This window comes from Prunus persica, chromosome G1 (assembly GCF_000346465.2).
Source record: "Prunus persica cultivar Lovell chromosome G1, Prunus_persica_NCBIv2, whole genome shotgun sequence".
NCBI lineage: Eukaryota > Viridiplantae > Streptophyta > Magnoliopsida > Rosales > Rosaceae > Prunus > Prunus persica.
In genome coordinates, this window is record NC_034009.1 from 10,052,700 (window position 1) to 10,068,272 (window position 15,573).

General features: G+C 37.2%; 5 protein-coding genes across 6 annotated transcripts; 4 read left to right on the forward strand and 1 right to left on the reverse strand.

The window, feature by feature from the left end:
• Nucleotides 378-1,980, forward strand: LOC18790063 (major allergen Pru ar 1). Its single transcript, XM_007224141.2, has 2 exons — nucleotides 378-1,070; nucleotides 1,242-1,980. The coding sequence occupies exons 1-2, from the start codon at nucleotides 887-889 to the stop codon at nucleotides 1,541-1,543; spliced, it is 486 nt and encodes a 161-aa protein (XP_007224203.1). The 5' UTR covers nucleotides 378-886; the 3' UTR covers nucleotides 1,544-1,980.
• On the forward strand, nucleotides 2,841-3,780 carry LOC18790612 (major allergen Pru ar 1). Its single transcript, XM_007223557.2, has 2 exons — nucleotides 2,841-3,185; nucleotides 3,283-3,780. The coding sequence occupies exons 1-2, from the start codon at nucleotides 3,002-3,004 to the stop codon at nucleotides 3,588-3,590; spliced, it is 492 nt and encodes a 163-aa protein (XP_007223619.1). The 5' UTR covers nucleotides 2,841-3,001; the 3' UTR covers nucleotides 3,591-3,780.
• LOC18790048 (major allergen Pru ar 1) lies at nucleotides 4,876-5,791 on the forward strand. Its single transcript, XM_007224298.2, has 2 exons — nucleotides 4,876-5,179; nucleotides 5,297-5,791. The coding sequence occupies exons 1-2, from the start codon at nucleotides 4,996-4,998 to the stop codon at nucleotides 5,593-5,595; spliced, it is 483 nt and encodes a 160-aa protein (XP_007224360.1). The 5' UTR covers nucleotides 4,876-4,995; the 3' UTR covers nucleotides 5,596-5,791.
• Nucleotides 7,880-9,416, forward strand: LOC18790769 (lysine-rich arabinogalactan protein 19). 2 transcript variants are annotated; one of them, XM_020554350.1, is made up of 3 exons: nucleotides 7,880-7,991; nucleotides 8,076-8,160; nucleotides 8,257-9,416. In XM_020554350.1, exons 1-3 carry the CDS (start codon nucleotides 7,974-7,976, stop codon nucleotides 9,003-9,005), a joined length of 852 nt encoding a protein of 283 aa, XP_020409939.1. In that variant the 5' UTR covers nucleotides 7,880-7,973; the 3' UTR covers nucleotides 9,006-9,416. The 2 variants fall into 2 exon arrangements, with proteins under 2 accessions (XP_020409939.1, XP_007222354.1); XM_007222292.2 differs by lacking the exon at nucleotides 7,880-7,991 and having other exon boundaries at nucleotides 8,070-8,160.
• LOC18788856 lies at nucleotides 9,642-15,547 on the reverse strand. Its single transcript, XM_007225616.2, has 13 exons — nucleotides 15,315-15,547; nucleotides 15,086-15,229; nucleotides 14,894-15,009; nucleotides 14,553-14,707; nucleotides 13,884-13,972; nucleotides 12,901-13,450; nucleotides 12,444-12,611; nucleotides 12,058-12,221; nucleotides 11,850-11,929; nucleotides 11,353-11,464; nucleotides 10,698-10,772; nucleotides 10,434-10,599; nucleotides 9,642-9,989 (listed from the first exon to the last, which is right to left on the reverse strand). The coding sequence occupies exons 1-12, from the start codon at nucleotides 15,402-15,404 to the stop codon at nucleotides 10,453-10,455; spliced, it is 1,890 nt and encodes a 629-aa protein (XP_007225678.1). The 5' UTR covers nucleotides 15,405-15,547; the 3' UTR covers nucleotides 9,642-9,989; nucleotides 10,434-10,452.

Sequence of the window (15,573 nt, forward strand, 5' to 3'; positions counted from 1 at the left end):
AAATTGTTCTCTGAAATTTTGTCCTTGTTTTGTAGGTGGAGGTTAGTGTGTGGTGTTGGTTTTTGAAAGTAGATCAAGTTTGGTGGTAGTTATGGAGTTTCAGTTTGCATAAATGATGAAGACGGTGAAATAAAGAGACGTTTTGCAGAGATGGTTTAATGAAGATGCATGCTTGAAGTTACGGTTTTCGAGATAGTTTTGTGTTGTAATAAAATGTTTGGACTTTTTGTAACCAAGAAAAAAAAAATGTTTGGGGGTTTTTATAAAATTGGGATGGGTTTGTTTTGGGTGTTTTTTGAGTTTTTTGAGTTTTTTTTTTTTTTTTTTCTGTTGGGCATCAGTGGCAGTCCTGTAATTTATAGGAACTTCAACATCAATTTCTTATATAGTAAATGAATTTTGAGTGTGTTTCTAAAATGCATTCTATGTGAGGTTTTTTTATAATTTTAACTCTTATTTTAAGTATATTAGTGAAGCTCCCTTTTTTAAAAGCAAAGTTTATAGAGCAAAAACACATCATACTCCTCCCATGTCCATCATGCAATCTACTTGTTTTGATAGGTGACAGTTGGAGTTCAATAAGGTATCCAAGTCCAAGGCCATCAAGATCCACAGCTCAATCTCTTGTCTTTCCTTTTGCTTATAGGCAAATGAACCTTGAAAAGGTCGCCCCTTGAAATTATTTTAGAATATATTGCACAAATAACAAGTCTTTGAACAAACCGAAGAAATTTCAGGAACAAGAATTGATGTCTCAACTTCAACCTATATATACTTCCCATGGACCATCCTCACTGACCAAAGCTTCTTAATACTCTCCACACAAATTAGCCCATCTTTCCAAGATATAATTTCTTACTATATATCTTCAACTCTCTGAATTACTATGGGTGTCATCACGTGTACAGATGAGTACACTTCCCCAATCCCTCCAGACAGGTTGTTCAAGGCCTTGGTCCTTGATGCTCACAACCTTGTCCCAAACCTCATGCCTCAAGCTGTTAAGAGCATTGACACCCTCCAAGGTGATGGAAGGGCAGGAAGCATCAAGCAATTCAACTTCGCTGAAGGCATGTCTAGCTAGTTACCACAACGTTTTTTTTTAGGAAAATGTTCTATTATCAGATTGTGAATCTAGCACCACTACATATTAATTTTTGTTTGAACGTGAAGTGGCAGATTGAAAATTTGGCCGGCAACATAATTTACACAGTTTTTATAAGATTATTTTCTTCATGCAGGTAGCGAACTAAAATCTGTGAAAAACCGTGTTGATCAGGTGGATGAAGAGAACTTTGTATATGGCTACACCTTGATTGAAGGAGATGCATTAATAATGGAGAAACTTGAATACGTTTCTTATGAGGTTAAGTTTGAGGCTGCAGAAGATGGTGGTAGTAAGAACAAGATGGTGAGCAAGTACCACACCAAGGGTGACTTTGTGCTGCAAGAGGAAGATATAAAAACTGGCAGGGAAAAGGCATTGGGGATGTACAAAGTCGTAGAAGCCTACCTCCTCCAAAACCCTGATGCCTATGCTTAAAGCCTTAAACTTTAAGCACAAAGAGAAGAGACCCAAAAGAAAATTTCTCTTGGGCTTTGCTTTCATTAGTTTATGGGGCTTCATAATAAGGACTTCTTTGCTTGATATGCTTGTGACTCTGGTTGATCTGGAGTCCTTCTGTAATGCGGGACTTATTTAAGATTTCTAGACGAGATCCTATCTCTTAACTGTTAGATCAAACTATCCAATTTGATCTAATTGCTAACGAATTTGATCCAATAATTAAGAAATATAACCTCATCTAAGGACCTTATAAGGCCCTCACTATAGAATTGATAGGTTGATTTGAAGTCTCAATTCGTTGGAGATTGGCAACACATAAATAAATAAGCTTCCTACATAATATTGATTGAAATATCATACTTTTTCTTCTTCGCCCCGGCAAATGTCCTTTATTTATTTAATACAAAAAAATATGGGGAGAGAAGAGAACACAACACAAGACCTCACTGCAAGAATAACTGCTCTTTTTTTTTTTTTTTTTTTTAAAGCTACAAACTCCTTGCCGGTTTGGAAGAAACTGTCTTTAAATGAAGCAAACTCTGCATTTTATAATCTTTTTGGGCCTATCAGCTGAATTCTATACCCGTTCTTGGGGACAATCGGCCGAAATGGGTCCTGTTTTGCTACAAAACCCAAAACTATTTTGAGAACTATTAGCAAATATATATCTTGTTTAATTTCTTTATTTTAGCCGTGTGGGCCATGTCAATTATGTTTCTTTCTGCACTGAAAAAACTTGGAAAGTATCAAGTGGAAGTCCTGAGGAAGCAAAAGATGCCCCACAACAAATTCAATAAATTTATATTAATTCCACCCACCAATCTAGAATTCTAGAAAACAAAGGGATGCACTAGCGTGACGGCTAGGTTTATGGTTTTGCTTGTTAAAGTGTTATGGTCCAGCTGAACCAGTTGGCAGAAGGTACCTTCGGAAATAATTGATAATGTAGAAGATTCACAAAAATGCACATCAATGCATTTCTTTTGATGGATTTTAAGAAGTCTCGATTAAATACACTTCGAATTTTATAAATTTTTATAAAACCGTAATTGAATATACCTAGACTTTTAAACTTCTTTAAAATCTTTTAAAATCTCTTTTGAATAACCCATCCATCAAGCCCTCAAGGTAGTCTTTCCCGTTGAATAAAAAATTCAAATGTACCTTCCAGAGCATGGAAATTCCTTGTCACTGCCAGTCATCCAGTTGAAAAGTCCACCTTAGGCTACATTTGGTCCATTTTGTACATTAGAATTTTGATTGTATTAAGATTTAAAATATTCATACCAATTACCAAGCAGGCAGGCACCACCTAAAACTTCTTCACAGTAAAACAAAAGTTCTTGTGTCTTCATATTCCCATCTCAAAACATCATCCATTCATCTTCTTCCTCACAACAAACCCTTTCTCCCTGATCAAGCAAAAAAGCCAAGATGGGGTTCACCAAAGTAAGCCAGAAATTTGTGACTCAGGTAACTCCAGAGAGGATGTTCAAGGCCTTGGTCCTTGATGCCCACAACATCTGCCCCAAGCTCATGTTTTCATCAATCAAAAGTATTGATTTCGTTGAAGGTGAAGGGGAGGTAGGAACCATCAAACAGATCAACTTCACTGAAGGTCAGCAACACAAAGTCAACCCTGTTTTTCATTTTGATGAAATATAATTCTAATAATATATCTGATATGTTTGGTTTTGTTGGGGATGGATGTGTAGCTAGCCCTATGAGATATGTGAAGCACAGGATTGATGCTCTGGACAAAGAGGCACTCAGTTGCACCTACACTTTCATAGAAACCAATGCAGAAAATAGTTTGCTAGAAAAGCTTGAATACATAACTTATGATGTCAAGTTTGAGGGATATGGCAGAGGAGGATGCATATGTAATTTGACAAGCACATACAAAGCCAAAGATGATATACATATCAAAGAAGAGGACATTGAGCTTGGAAAAGACAGAGCTATTGGGATGTATGAAGTTTTGGAAGCCTACCTCATGGCACACCCTCGTGCCTACACTTAAAAATTTCCAATAAAACTTCAAGTTTTTGTATACATTTTTAGGATTTTATTGTTCCATGTTTTTTTCCCCTTTTCCAGAAGTGCTTTTCTTGTTGTGCTTTCCTTTATTTTCATGTTCTTGCACAAGATTGTGATTCAGATGAAATATATAATTTTGGTCATAATCTACTTAATCTGGGGCATTTTATCTCTGTGGTGTGTAAAAGTAGTTCGTCCAATTTTTTTCTTCTTTATCAGATAGTTCATCCAATTTCATTTACACAAAAAAATATATATAAGCAGTATCCATCCTAAGAAAAGTTAAGGGATTGAAGAGCAGAAACCATGATAAACAGATTGAAACTCTAGTTTTGTCTCGAATTCTTAATTCGACTCTGTCAACAGTTTGTATTTTGTAAATTATTTGTTCTGATTTACCTTGTCAAATAAGGAATTAGTTGCAGAAACATCAAAAATATGCAGATGAAATTGAAAAGTTTCGCTTGAATAATAGAGAGAGTGAAGAAAGAAAAAATTCACAACTTGGGTCAGAGGTGTTGGATTGGATATGTTTTTTTAAACTGTATTTTTATAATTTCTCAGTGATTTAAATCATGGATCATCTCTTGTTGCTACATATAGGTAGGATTTCATTAAACCATGTTAAATATAAAACTTCTTGTAGGCAATCTATTTTGTCTTAATCTTGGTAATGGATGTGGTTCCAGATAAAACCTAAACAATTGGTCAACAATCAACATGCATGAGTCTCGTGAAAGTATTAACCAATTGTCTAGACAGGATAGGAATTGTCACAATCTAACCCCTTGAGGCAACATGTAGACCTTATGATATTTGGAGGTTAAGCCTTGACAACCACAACTTGTTGCTGACTCACAAATGAATTAGAATTGGATCAACTCGGCCCACTACTCATGAACTTTGTTCTAAGGGGATATGCTCGAATGACCCCTTCTCATAATTAGAATGTATATAACCTGATTCCGGTCTGGTCCGGTATGGAATGAACTTATAATCCTGGAATCGACTCCATCATGTTAAATTCATAATCAACAGAAAACTTGGACCTCATAAGGAACCAAGATGCTACAGTTATTGGCAGAATTTGGGTTAAATGTGCCAGCCCTTGAAATCCTGCCCCAATCTTGTAACAGCCGCCCATGTGTTTGATATCATAAACATGTATTTTCTTTAGTAGAATCTTTGAAGTTTGAATCTGAAGTCTAACTTAGTGGCCAAAATACTTTGAAACCTTGACAAACATTCTATGACTAATCATGCATTCTTTTCAAAATGGATTTCACCAACGTACACTCAAACTTAAGCTATATATATAATGCCAATGTTTTCCACCATTCTCTATACTCTGTTTTTTATCTCTTCCTGTTACAACTAATCTGCATACCATGCGTGTGACAAGTATTACACAGGAGTTCCTGTGCCCAATTGCCCCGGCACGCATGTTCAAGGCTCTAATCATAGACTCTAAAAATTTGATACCAAGGCTGTTGCCCCAGTTCATAGCAAGCGTTGATGTCACTCAAGGAGATGGGGGAGCAGGAAGCATTGAACAAGTCAACTTCACAGAAGGTTTGTAATCTGACATAAAAAATAAAAAAAAGAACCGATCAACTTTTGTTTTAGCAGTTCTGCAGTTTTTGCTATATTTCTTATCTGAATGAATGTTTTGTTTGGTTTACAATGTAGCCAGCCATTTCAGATACGTGAAGCACCGAATCGATGAACTTGACCAAGATAATTTTGTGTGCAAGTACACCATGATTGAAGGGGATGCATTAGGTGACAAGCTTGACTCGATTGCTTATGAGGTCAAGTTTGAGGCAGCCAGTGATGGGAGCTCAATCTGCAAGATGACAAGTAAATACAACACCATAGGGGAGTTTGAGGTCAAAGAAGAGGAAATAATATCAGGAAAGAAGAGTGCTATGGGGATATACAAAGTTGTGGAAGCCTACCTCTTGGAGAACCCACATGTTTATTCTTGAGTGCTATGGGGATATATAGTTACAACTATTTAATTCTATATATACGTAAACAATATATACTGCTGCAAATTCATTGTTTAGGAACCTTGTGAAGCCTTCATCAAGGGTTGCCATTATAATTAATAAAACAAGAATATTGTAATTTGTAAGACAAAGTTCCAAATATTAGTGGACTTCTTGAGTTTTGTGACCATATTTTTGAAGTATACAATCCATCTGTGAACACTAATCACAGATGGAAATTCATCAGCCAACAATACCATACCACCAGACAAGAATATCATTAGCAGAAGCAAAGCATACCCACCAGCCTGTATATTCCTTACGTTTGACATCGCAAAAAAGAAAAACAAAAAACAAAAAACTAGTCAATTTTCTTCACTCTTTATTTAGGGGAATGGACTTCGTTTTCAGCTTGCAACCTCAACAATTTGGTCAATGACTCAATGCAAAGCTAGTCAATGTTCTTCACCATCTTCTTTAGCGAGAGCCAGCTTGTATATTCCCTCTGAGCCCCAATACTTTTCATGCTTCAGTCTTTTTGTTCAATCAGAAAGAACGCATCCACCAGACACAGTATAATGCAGCCTTTTAATTGTTTTGTTTTTATCTCAAGAGAGTCCTTTGTCTATTTTGGCCGGCTCTGTTTTTTTTGACCCTTTGGATTCAAAGAGACAACTCTCTTTTTAACTTTCATCTGGGTGCTGGGAATGAAAGGATTAGCAGCACTCGGCAGGATTGTCCCGAAAATGGAAATATTCTTTCCAGAGTGACAATAAGAAATCATGGCCTCAAATGCCAAAACCAAATATCTCCACAAAGTAAGAACTACCACCAAGAAACGTTCAAAACAACACAAAGGCAGTTTCTTTTTGTTGTTTATTTTGTATTTCACAGCTGAGAAGCCTAACTCTGCACAAGCTGGTCCAAGAACAAACAGCAATCAATTTTACGTGCCAATGCCAAGCGTCCATCTCCACGACCACATAACAGAACAGACGAACTGAGCACAATTTGCCGACAACTAACATTTTGGTCAATATACAGTCCTAAAAGAAGCAACCCATTAATCTTAGCAATCATAAGAAATAATGCATTAGTTATATGACACTTGGTAGGTGCTGGATGGTTGGAGCTGGCTTCAATATTAATTAATTATATATCAGTTCCTTTTTTACAAAGAGCATATGCAATGATTAGAATGAATGCAATTTTATTGCACGAAATCGAACTAAAACAGTAAAATCTCACTTGCAATAGTGTGATTTAGTTTATTGCAATAGAGGTTGCTATGTGATGAACTCTCTATTGAATTACAAGAGGCTAATCATGGGACCCACATGTCAATAAACTGAAGCTATTGAACTGTACCATTGCAAGTAAAATTGCAATTCAATTCAATGCATGACAAAATTAAACTATTGAACCACCATTGCGGATGCTCTAAAAAATGGCTTAAATTGAAACTCAAAAGCATCAAGCAATTTAGTTAGATAACTTAAAAAAACTTATTTATGTACTTGGCCTCTTTTTGCAATGACCAAAGTCAAACAACTTTGAAAACTGATTGGTCCCGGTGCCATAGGACCTAAAGATTCGATCAATTCCAAGAATGGTTAAGCTCCATTCAGACCAGGCTGACACTTGATTTAACAAGATCAAGCTCAACACTTTGCTAAAGCAAAACAGCAATTAAGCAGTATTAAGAACAGAGAGAATCTGCACCTCAAAATCTGTGTCAACCTTTACGACTAAAATGAAAGGAGGTTTATGCTTTCCAACCCCAAATTATTTTTTGTCATTTTCAAATACGTAAGATTTGATCTTTGCTTGTGCCAAAAGGATTCCATAATAGTGGAACTCCTTCAAGCCTGAAAAGCTAGCCATGCACTGGTGGAAATGTAAACAAATGTAATCTAGTAACTTCAATTTCTTTTCTATGGTCGGCTTTGGATATCCTAATAAGCTCACAGACGTCCCTCAATTATACACAGCCATCCAGCATAAAGCCAAATTCCCTTTGGCTCTCAACATTCCAATGTCCATACCAAAAAACTGACCCTTTTCTTGAACCCACGCCTCTCTCTCTCTCTCTCTCTCTCTCTCTCTCTCTCTCTCTCTCTCTCTCTCTCTCTCTCTCTCCTTTAAGATTTGACACTGCTTTTTGGAGGCTAATCAATCTGCAATATTTTCAATCTTTCTCTTGTGGAAAGGAGATTCCTTGCATGCCCCACATCTTTTGCCTTTCAATTATTCCTTGCCTGTGTACAAATAAAATGCCACCTATTGATTCTTCATTTATACTCTCCTCCACCCCCTCTTCTTCATCACATACTAATCACATTTCCTGGTTTCTTCTCTCCTCTCCATTGCCTCTCATGGCTTCAGGATTAGAGGTATGGCTTGCATGCTTCCACATGACATGTATTGATGAAATCCAACACTGATTTTTCTAACCAGAATTTTTGTGTCGCATGCAGAAACCCCGAGTGACGGAGATACATGTCCGGATGGACTGTAATGGATGCGTACAGAAGATCAAGAAAGCACTACATGGCATCAATGGTAAGAATTCATGACATACTTTTGGTATGTTTTCCTTTACACTAAAAACCCATCATTCATTACCTCCTAAACTGAATGAACTCTCATTTTCCACAGGTATATATGACCTCTACATTGACTTCCCACAACAAAAGCTAACAATAATTGGGTGGGCAGACCCTGAGAAGATAGTCAAAGCCATTAAGAAGACGAGGAAGATTGCCACCATATGTTCCCATACAGAGCAACAAACAGAGCCTGCTCCTCCACCAACAGAACAAGCAGCACCAGAAGGTGGTGCACCAGCTCCAGCTGATCCTCCACCAGCAGAGCAAGCACCACCAGCAGCCGAAGCAGTGCCACCAGCCGAAGGGGCCAAACCAGCAGAGCCACCAAAAGAGTCACCACCACCAGAACTTCCAACACCAGAGGCAGCACCTGTGGCTGCAGAAGCCAACCCAGGCCACCAAATGCACCACCCTCCAAGAGATGTTGGAGAAGTTCATACCATATACCATCATCCACCTGATTATGGATACAGATATGGCTACTCTCAAGGCTACACTGGGTACTGGAACAGATACCATAACAGCCAAGGGCATCCACAGGAGCCTACCCCTACCCCCATCCCAATGGGCCCCACCCCAACACCAACGCCACCAGTCTATGTAACACACAGCTACAACACATACAGGCCATCACCTTATGTCACTGAATATGAGTATATCCAGCCACCCCCTCAACCCACACATCTCAGTAGGATGAATTACTACAATGAGGAACATCACATTAATGTCAGCAATAGCAACGGGAATATCACATCAATTTTTAGCGACGAAAATCCGAATGCATGTGCCGTAATGTAGAGAAAGACACAGAGAGAGGTTTTGGTGCTAAAGGGTTATCATCTTTTTCCTCAAAGGAATCAATCTCGGCAAGAAAGTTAATGGAGAATATATTTAGCGGAGAAAATATAATTTCTAATAATCATGTGATGATGTTATGGGAAGAATGAGATTCCAAGCTTGTAAGTGAAGAAAGAATTGATCCTAAGTTCCATTGCGAGAGAGCAAGCTAAAGCATACCGCCTGAAATTCTATAAAGCTGTACTTTTTAAGACCATACTTCTTCTCAGCCATTCATTTGTCCATAAACATTTACTTGTTTTCATTATTATATCGTCTTTGGACTTCTGCACTTGAAAAGTGGACAGCTTTCCCCAGCCTGAGTTTCCCGAATTATGTATCCACAGAAGCAAGAAGTGAAAACTTCAATTTCCAGTTTCTTCTCGTCAACGAATCTACTACACCACTAACATTTTTCTAAAATCAAACTTCTCCCCTAAAGAGGAGATGTCACTGGTTTAATATTCATCCGAGTAAAACTTGATTCACATTCATTACGTATAGAAATACTTCAGAAATTTCACATACTCAGTTTATGTATAGATAATTAATTTGTGATATTTTGGACTCATTAAATGCACTCAAACACGACTTTGAATTGCACAGACGATATATGATTATGAGCAAGATAAAGGGTCTGCGGAAACAAAATTTATACAAAATCGCTTGTGCTTTGCAAGTCGCAGCAAAATTTACACTGATACACCTGTGCTTGTGCTATTACAGAGAAAATGTAGGAAGAAAAAGAAAATTATAATTGATATCTTGGGGCAAATCTGAATTTCTTCATCATGATAGAGGGGTAAACCGGAGGGAAACAAAACTGTTGGAGTTAAGCTTGGGAATGAGACACCGAGCACAAAAAGTTGCCAGCTTTACAGTCAATAAGCTGGCACAAGATGTTCAACAGACTGCACCACATCGAGCCTCTTTATCCTAATTCAACTACAAGTGTACAAAAAATGCGAGTTACGAACAGCAAAATGTAAATTTTAATTATTTTTTTAACCAAAAGCCATGAATTGTGTTCCATGTCATTATATATTCAATGTCAACAAACATTTTTCTAATCTTTTAAAAAACTAAACATGGACCAGCTGGAACAACGTAATGCATCACTTCCTCATATACAGACTCGGGCCACTCTTCCAACACTAACAAGAATACATCTACTCCTTAAGTAGCAGAAACCACAGGATGAGACTTCATAAGCCTAATGGTGCTAGTAATTACACTTAAGCCATCTAGTCTAATAATCAATCAAACCGTGGAGAAATAGTGTAGGTCCACTAAAGTTATCTCCATACAATATTTTCTACTAAAAATGCAAAGCATCATAACAAGTAATGTGGAAGACAAAAGATTGCTATTATGGCAAAGTTTGATTACCTCCCATCAGGAAATCCAACTACTGATCATCATCACTGCTTATTTCAGAATCATCATCTTCCTCACCATAGTGGATTTCATTTACATCTTCATCCTCATCTTCGCTTTCATCCATTTGGTTCTCGTGCGATAAGACTTGAGTTTTGGTGTGGGTTGCCTTGTCAATCTATTTCAAAAGCACAAAAATAATCATCAATGATCAAAATATCAACAAAATTGGACAAAAAAAGAACTGAATTCATGTTAAAATGTGAGATTGTCAACCTGTGCCATCACAAGTTGCAAACGACCCGATAATTGTAATAAAGGCTGAATAGCTGCCCCTCTGGATTTGGTAACCTGCACGAAGAACAACATCAATTAAGCGCTCCATGCAATATATTATTACTTAAGACTGAGTCTGTTTTCTTCAAGAGGTACTGAGTGTTCTGGATGATGCCCCCACTTTAAGACCAATAATAAAGTTACACCTAGGTCTAGGTGGCATTTACATAGAAAGTCATATTTATCCGAGAGGTAAAGGTAAATATATAAGACATTGAAGGTAGTGTAACCAAAGGGTCATCTAGGTGTTGGCCTTGCTCATCAAGGGTTAACTGGTTAAGGTGTACCATATGCATGGGCTACTAAACCAGGCACCTGGCAGCATAGTGGGGATTAAGAAAAACAGAAGGCTATTCCTTCACAGAAAATATTCACCAGAAGATTTCCGTCAAATACGAATCTTACATAGTGTCTTTGATATTGTTCTGCAGTATTACCAGATTGCCAATTATATGAAGTGAAAGAGTGAGGCTAAACGTTTCTTTAACAAGCCACATGTCATTTCAAGTTCACATACTACTATAATGATAAAAATTAAATGAGGTAGCACATAGTAAATAGTAATAAACTAATATTAACTGGTCACAAATTTTACCTTGAGCAAGGAGCTAAGCATCTGAGTTTCGGGTTCTTGTGACATGATATGATGACTGTGATTTACCAATATGCTATATATCCATGGAAGAACATAATTCCCACTGCTAGACCTGTTAATGATAATCAAAGATTAAAACTCAAGTCATATTTCGTTAATACTGTAATGATTTAAAATGGATAAAAATAACATAAAGATGAAGCAAATTATCACTTTAGCATAAAACATAAATGTACTGTTTTTAAAAACCAAATCACATGTCGAATTCAGGTCCTTATTAGTAAACCAGATCTTATGGGATTCATAGTTCTTTCCATCCTCACAAACACACACAGAGGAAACATGCATACATGCATACACGCATTGATACATGCACGCTTTAACTTATATAGCATTTAAGATGCAAATTGTCTGTATAAGACCAAAATAAACATTCATAAAGACCAAAAGGACATATATAAATCTACATGCAGGTAATAAGAACAAGAAGACCAAACCTTGTCTGCCACATGGCCACCAAGACTCCCAATAACTTGCACGCGTCACTAGGTTCTAATGACAAAACAGCTGCCCTCATCTGATAGATGATAAGTATTTGATCAGAACATAATTAAAGGAGGGAGAAATCAGGAAGTGCAAATAATAATATAAAAAGTACAACATCAAACCACTGTACAGATGCAAATATATAACTAATAAACAAACCTTCTTCTGTGGCATATTAGTGTGAAGATCAATACTCTTGAATGTTGCAGAGTTGAGTGTAGAGTTAATTATAAGGTCATCTGCTTTGCTAAGTATCCCTAATGATCTCAGTCGGTCCTCCATGCAAATTGCTGCAGTGTCAGCTTCAAATTCTACCATGTCATCTGCACATGCCAGCAGAACATATGAACCAGGCAAAGTAGATAAACGTTTCATGATCAGATGTCAAATAACATATAGTAAGACATGTTGATTACCCTAGAAGTATTGGATGGTAGAAATTAATATTGCCACCATCACTTCACAAGCCTTACTAGTTATATAAGATTACTTATATTACATAAAGGAAAATTTCAAATGCATTCCTGAGTGAATATAGTGCCCACCTTTGCTCTTCATAAGGCCAGCATGACTCCCGCTGTCATCCAAATCAGCCATTACTTCATCTTTGCCAAAACTTAATTTTTCATGTCTTTTCTTTTTCTCGTGTGAATCAAAAATCTTTGGAATTGGAAGCAAGGCATCTTCTGCATTTGCACGATCCAATGCAATAACTGTTGGATCATTACACAATAAGTCAGCTAACAGTTAACAATCAAGAATCAGGAAGAAGAAAAAGTAATTAGCATTAAACTAGGACCAGAAAATGTTAATTAGCATTAAACTAGGACCAGAAAATGTAACAACTTTTCAGGTGAGGATTATCAGCAAAATAAATAAACAAATAAACAATAACGTTAATGAAAAAAAAGTTCCAGAAGTGCATCATCTGAGCAAAGAAAAAAAATTATGATTTTGATATCTTCCAGCAGAGGGAGGAAACTTGTTGTGAGAATGTCTTACCTCTATTTTGTACATTTTGTCCTTTCTTAGATTTGACAAGAGACTGACTCATTGGTAGAAGAATTCCATCATGGGAGCTACTCAACTTTATGTCTGTGCCAGAATGCACCAAAATTTTCTGGAATAATGGCTTCACTGGTAATCCATAAGCAACAAATATCTGCCCAGAAGCAGCTTTTACAATTCCTTGCAAAACCGCAGCAAATATTGTAGTTACTGCACCCTTCTGAGTTTTGGTCAAAATGACTTCAGATGATACTGAAATTCTTGTAGGCTTGGCATTCCGCAATTCTTCAATATTCTTTCCAAACCAAAAATAACAAACACCGACTTCTGAAATCGCTAATACATATAGGCCCATATCACCAACTTCACCATTGTCTATAAACCTGCTATCTACAAAGACAGCAGGGTGCTCCATTGCAAGCACAGCACTTGCTGACTGCTTTTTTCCACCACCTATATTCCATACTGCAATATACCTTTCACCAACTGCAGATGAGAGGATGTACTTCCCATCTTCACTGAAGATCATACAGCGAACAGCTCCCTAACGAATGGTGAGTAAATATTATTAAATTAAGAAAGAATGGTTAAAGAAAATGCTATATAAAAAGCGAAGTTTAACCCTTCTGATAGCTGGAACTTTTGGGAGGTAAACAAAATAATTTATCCAGGTATCAAAGTAGGCAATCCTAAGTCAGATCCCTGCAAATGCAATCTCTAATAATGTTGAATTTCACATATTGAACTCTCTAGTGGTGGAAAGAGACCCAGATGTGAGGAGGGAGTGTTAAAAGTTAAATTTAAAAATAAATAATAAAATTTGCCCCACAAGTCAAATCCTAACAGCTTAAACGTTTAGGAACAGTGGTAAACCAACAAAAGTTATTAGAAGATAAGCCGACTTTAACATGTACTCATGTTTAGGCACCCAAAGAAGAAAAAAGGTAAAAGAAAAAGGAATAAAAAATAAAACTCACCGGATGGCCAGAAAACTTCTGTATCTTCTTGTGATCAGACAAACTGAAAATCTTCATTTGTGCAGCCGCAGTTGCTAATATCTTCCCATCTGGTGCAGAGAAAAGACCATCCACAAGTTACTATCAGAAAGACAGTGAATGCTACAATATAACAAAGAACACAGTTATATTTGGACTCACAGAAAGCTGATCCATGACAAATATTGCAAAATAAACTTCACTTTTTTAACCATAATCTGCTTCCACATACAACAGATAAAATATGATAGGGATTGCATGTGCCTGAATTTATAGAGATCTGATTGAACCTATTCACCAAGACCCTCCATACCTATCTATACATATTGAACGGCCAACCCTGCACTTCTTCCACAGGAGCCACAACTACAAATTGTGAAACAACTAATTTCACCAACATTCCTTTTTCTTCCTGGGACTTATGAAAAATCTATTGGCCAGCATTAGTTACCATTCATCACCACAAATTATCATTTTTCAACTTATTTATCAAAACACACAAATGCATAGCTCATATATCCAGATTGTATAATCCTTAAGTAATTTAACCAAGTAGTTTCAAGCACAAACATTAAGCAGAATAATGTTATACTCTAAAGCAAGAGTAGCACAAAAGATGTAATGTAATGGACATATGCATATGGAACATACCGAACGAAACAGACATAGAAGAGATTGCCTTTGTGGAAGCTTTGAACTTCCCCAACAGGTTTCCTGTCAAAGCATCAATTTCACAAATCATCCCATCAGCACCGGCAGTGTAAATACACGAAGCATTTCTTGGAAATGATATGGAGCTAACGCCACTGCAATGACAGAAAGTGCAACAGATAGATTGCTTGGGTCAGCCCAAAAGGTTGAAAACATACATTTGCATAAGCATTATATTCATTCCAAGCCAACCATCAGGTGACTTAGTGTATTCACCAATTGCACATGATTAAAACTTGAAATAGGACGAAAACAAAGAAAGTTTAAGCAGGTGAGCTAACCCAGCATGGCAGTCGTTCAGTCTCCATTTCAATTGACCAGCAGACACATCAAGTGCCAAAACATCACCACCGCCAGTTCCCAAAACCAACAATGAACAACCAAGCTTCCTTTTCTTCTGCCAAAATGAACATTGCACAGAATAAATAAATAAAGGGCAACACTTACTTGTTAAAACAAACCAAAGTTACAACCTTTCTTTCGGAAGAGAACCACTTCATGCATGTGTAATCAACTGAGAGGTGCCCTCTTTCTCGTTTTGCATATATGCTTGTATCTTCTGATGATACAATGTCTGTGAACTCTGTCTGGACTTGACCTTTCACAGTGTCCCAAATCTAATGCAAACCCAGAAATGAAAAATTATTGTTTTGCTAGGAAATATAGAAACCAAGCAACCAAATTTCATATAATTACAAGTACCTTAATTCGACCATCTCCAGAGCTGATGGCGAACAAGTCCAAAGACGGACTAAAAGCCGTCAAGAGGTCTCTGATATTTGACGAGCTCATGCTGAAGTTAGGTTTTGCTAGGAGAGAATAAGACTGAGCTGCGTACAAGTGCAGTGCTTAAACCCTAAACCCTAGAACACGGAGAGGAGAAGATGGGCAGCTGAAGAGTGAACGCGGCAACGGTTCTGCTTTGCGTTTAGGGCGTTCGTTATTTTTCTGCTCTTGGTTG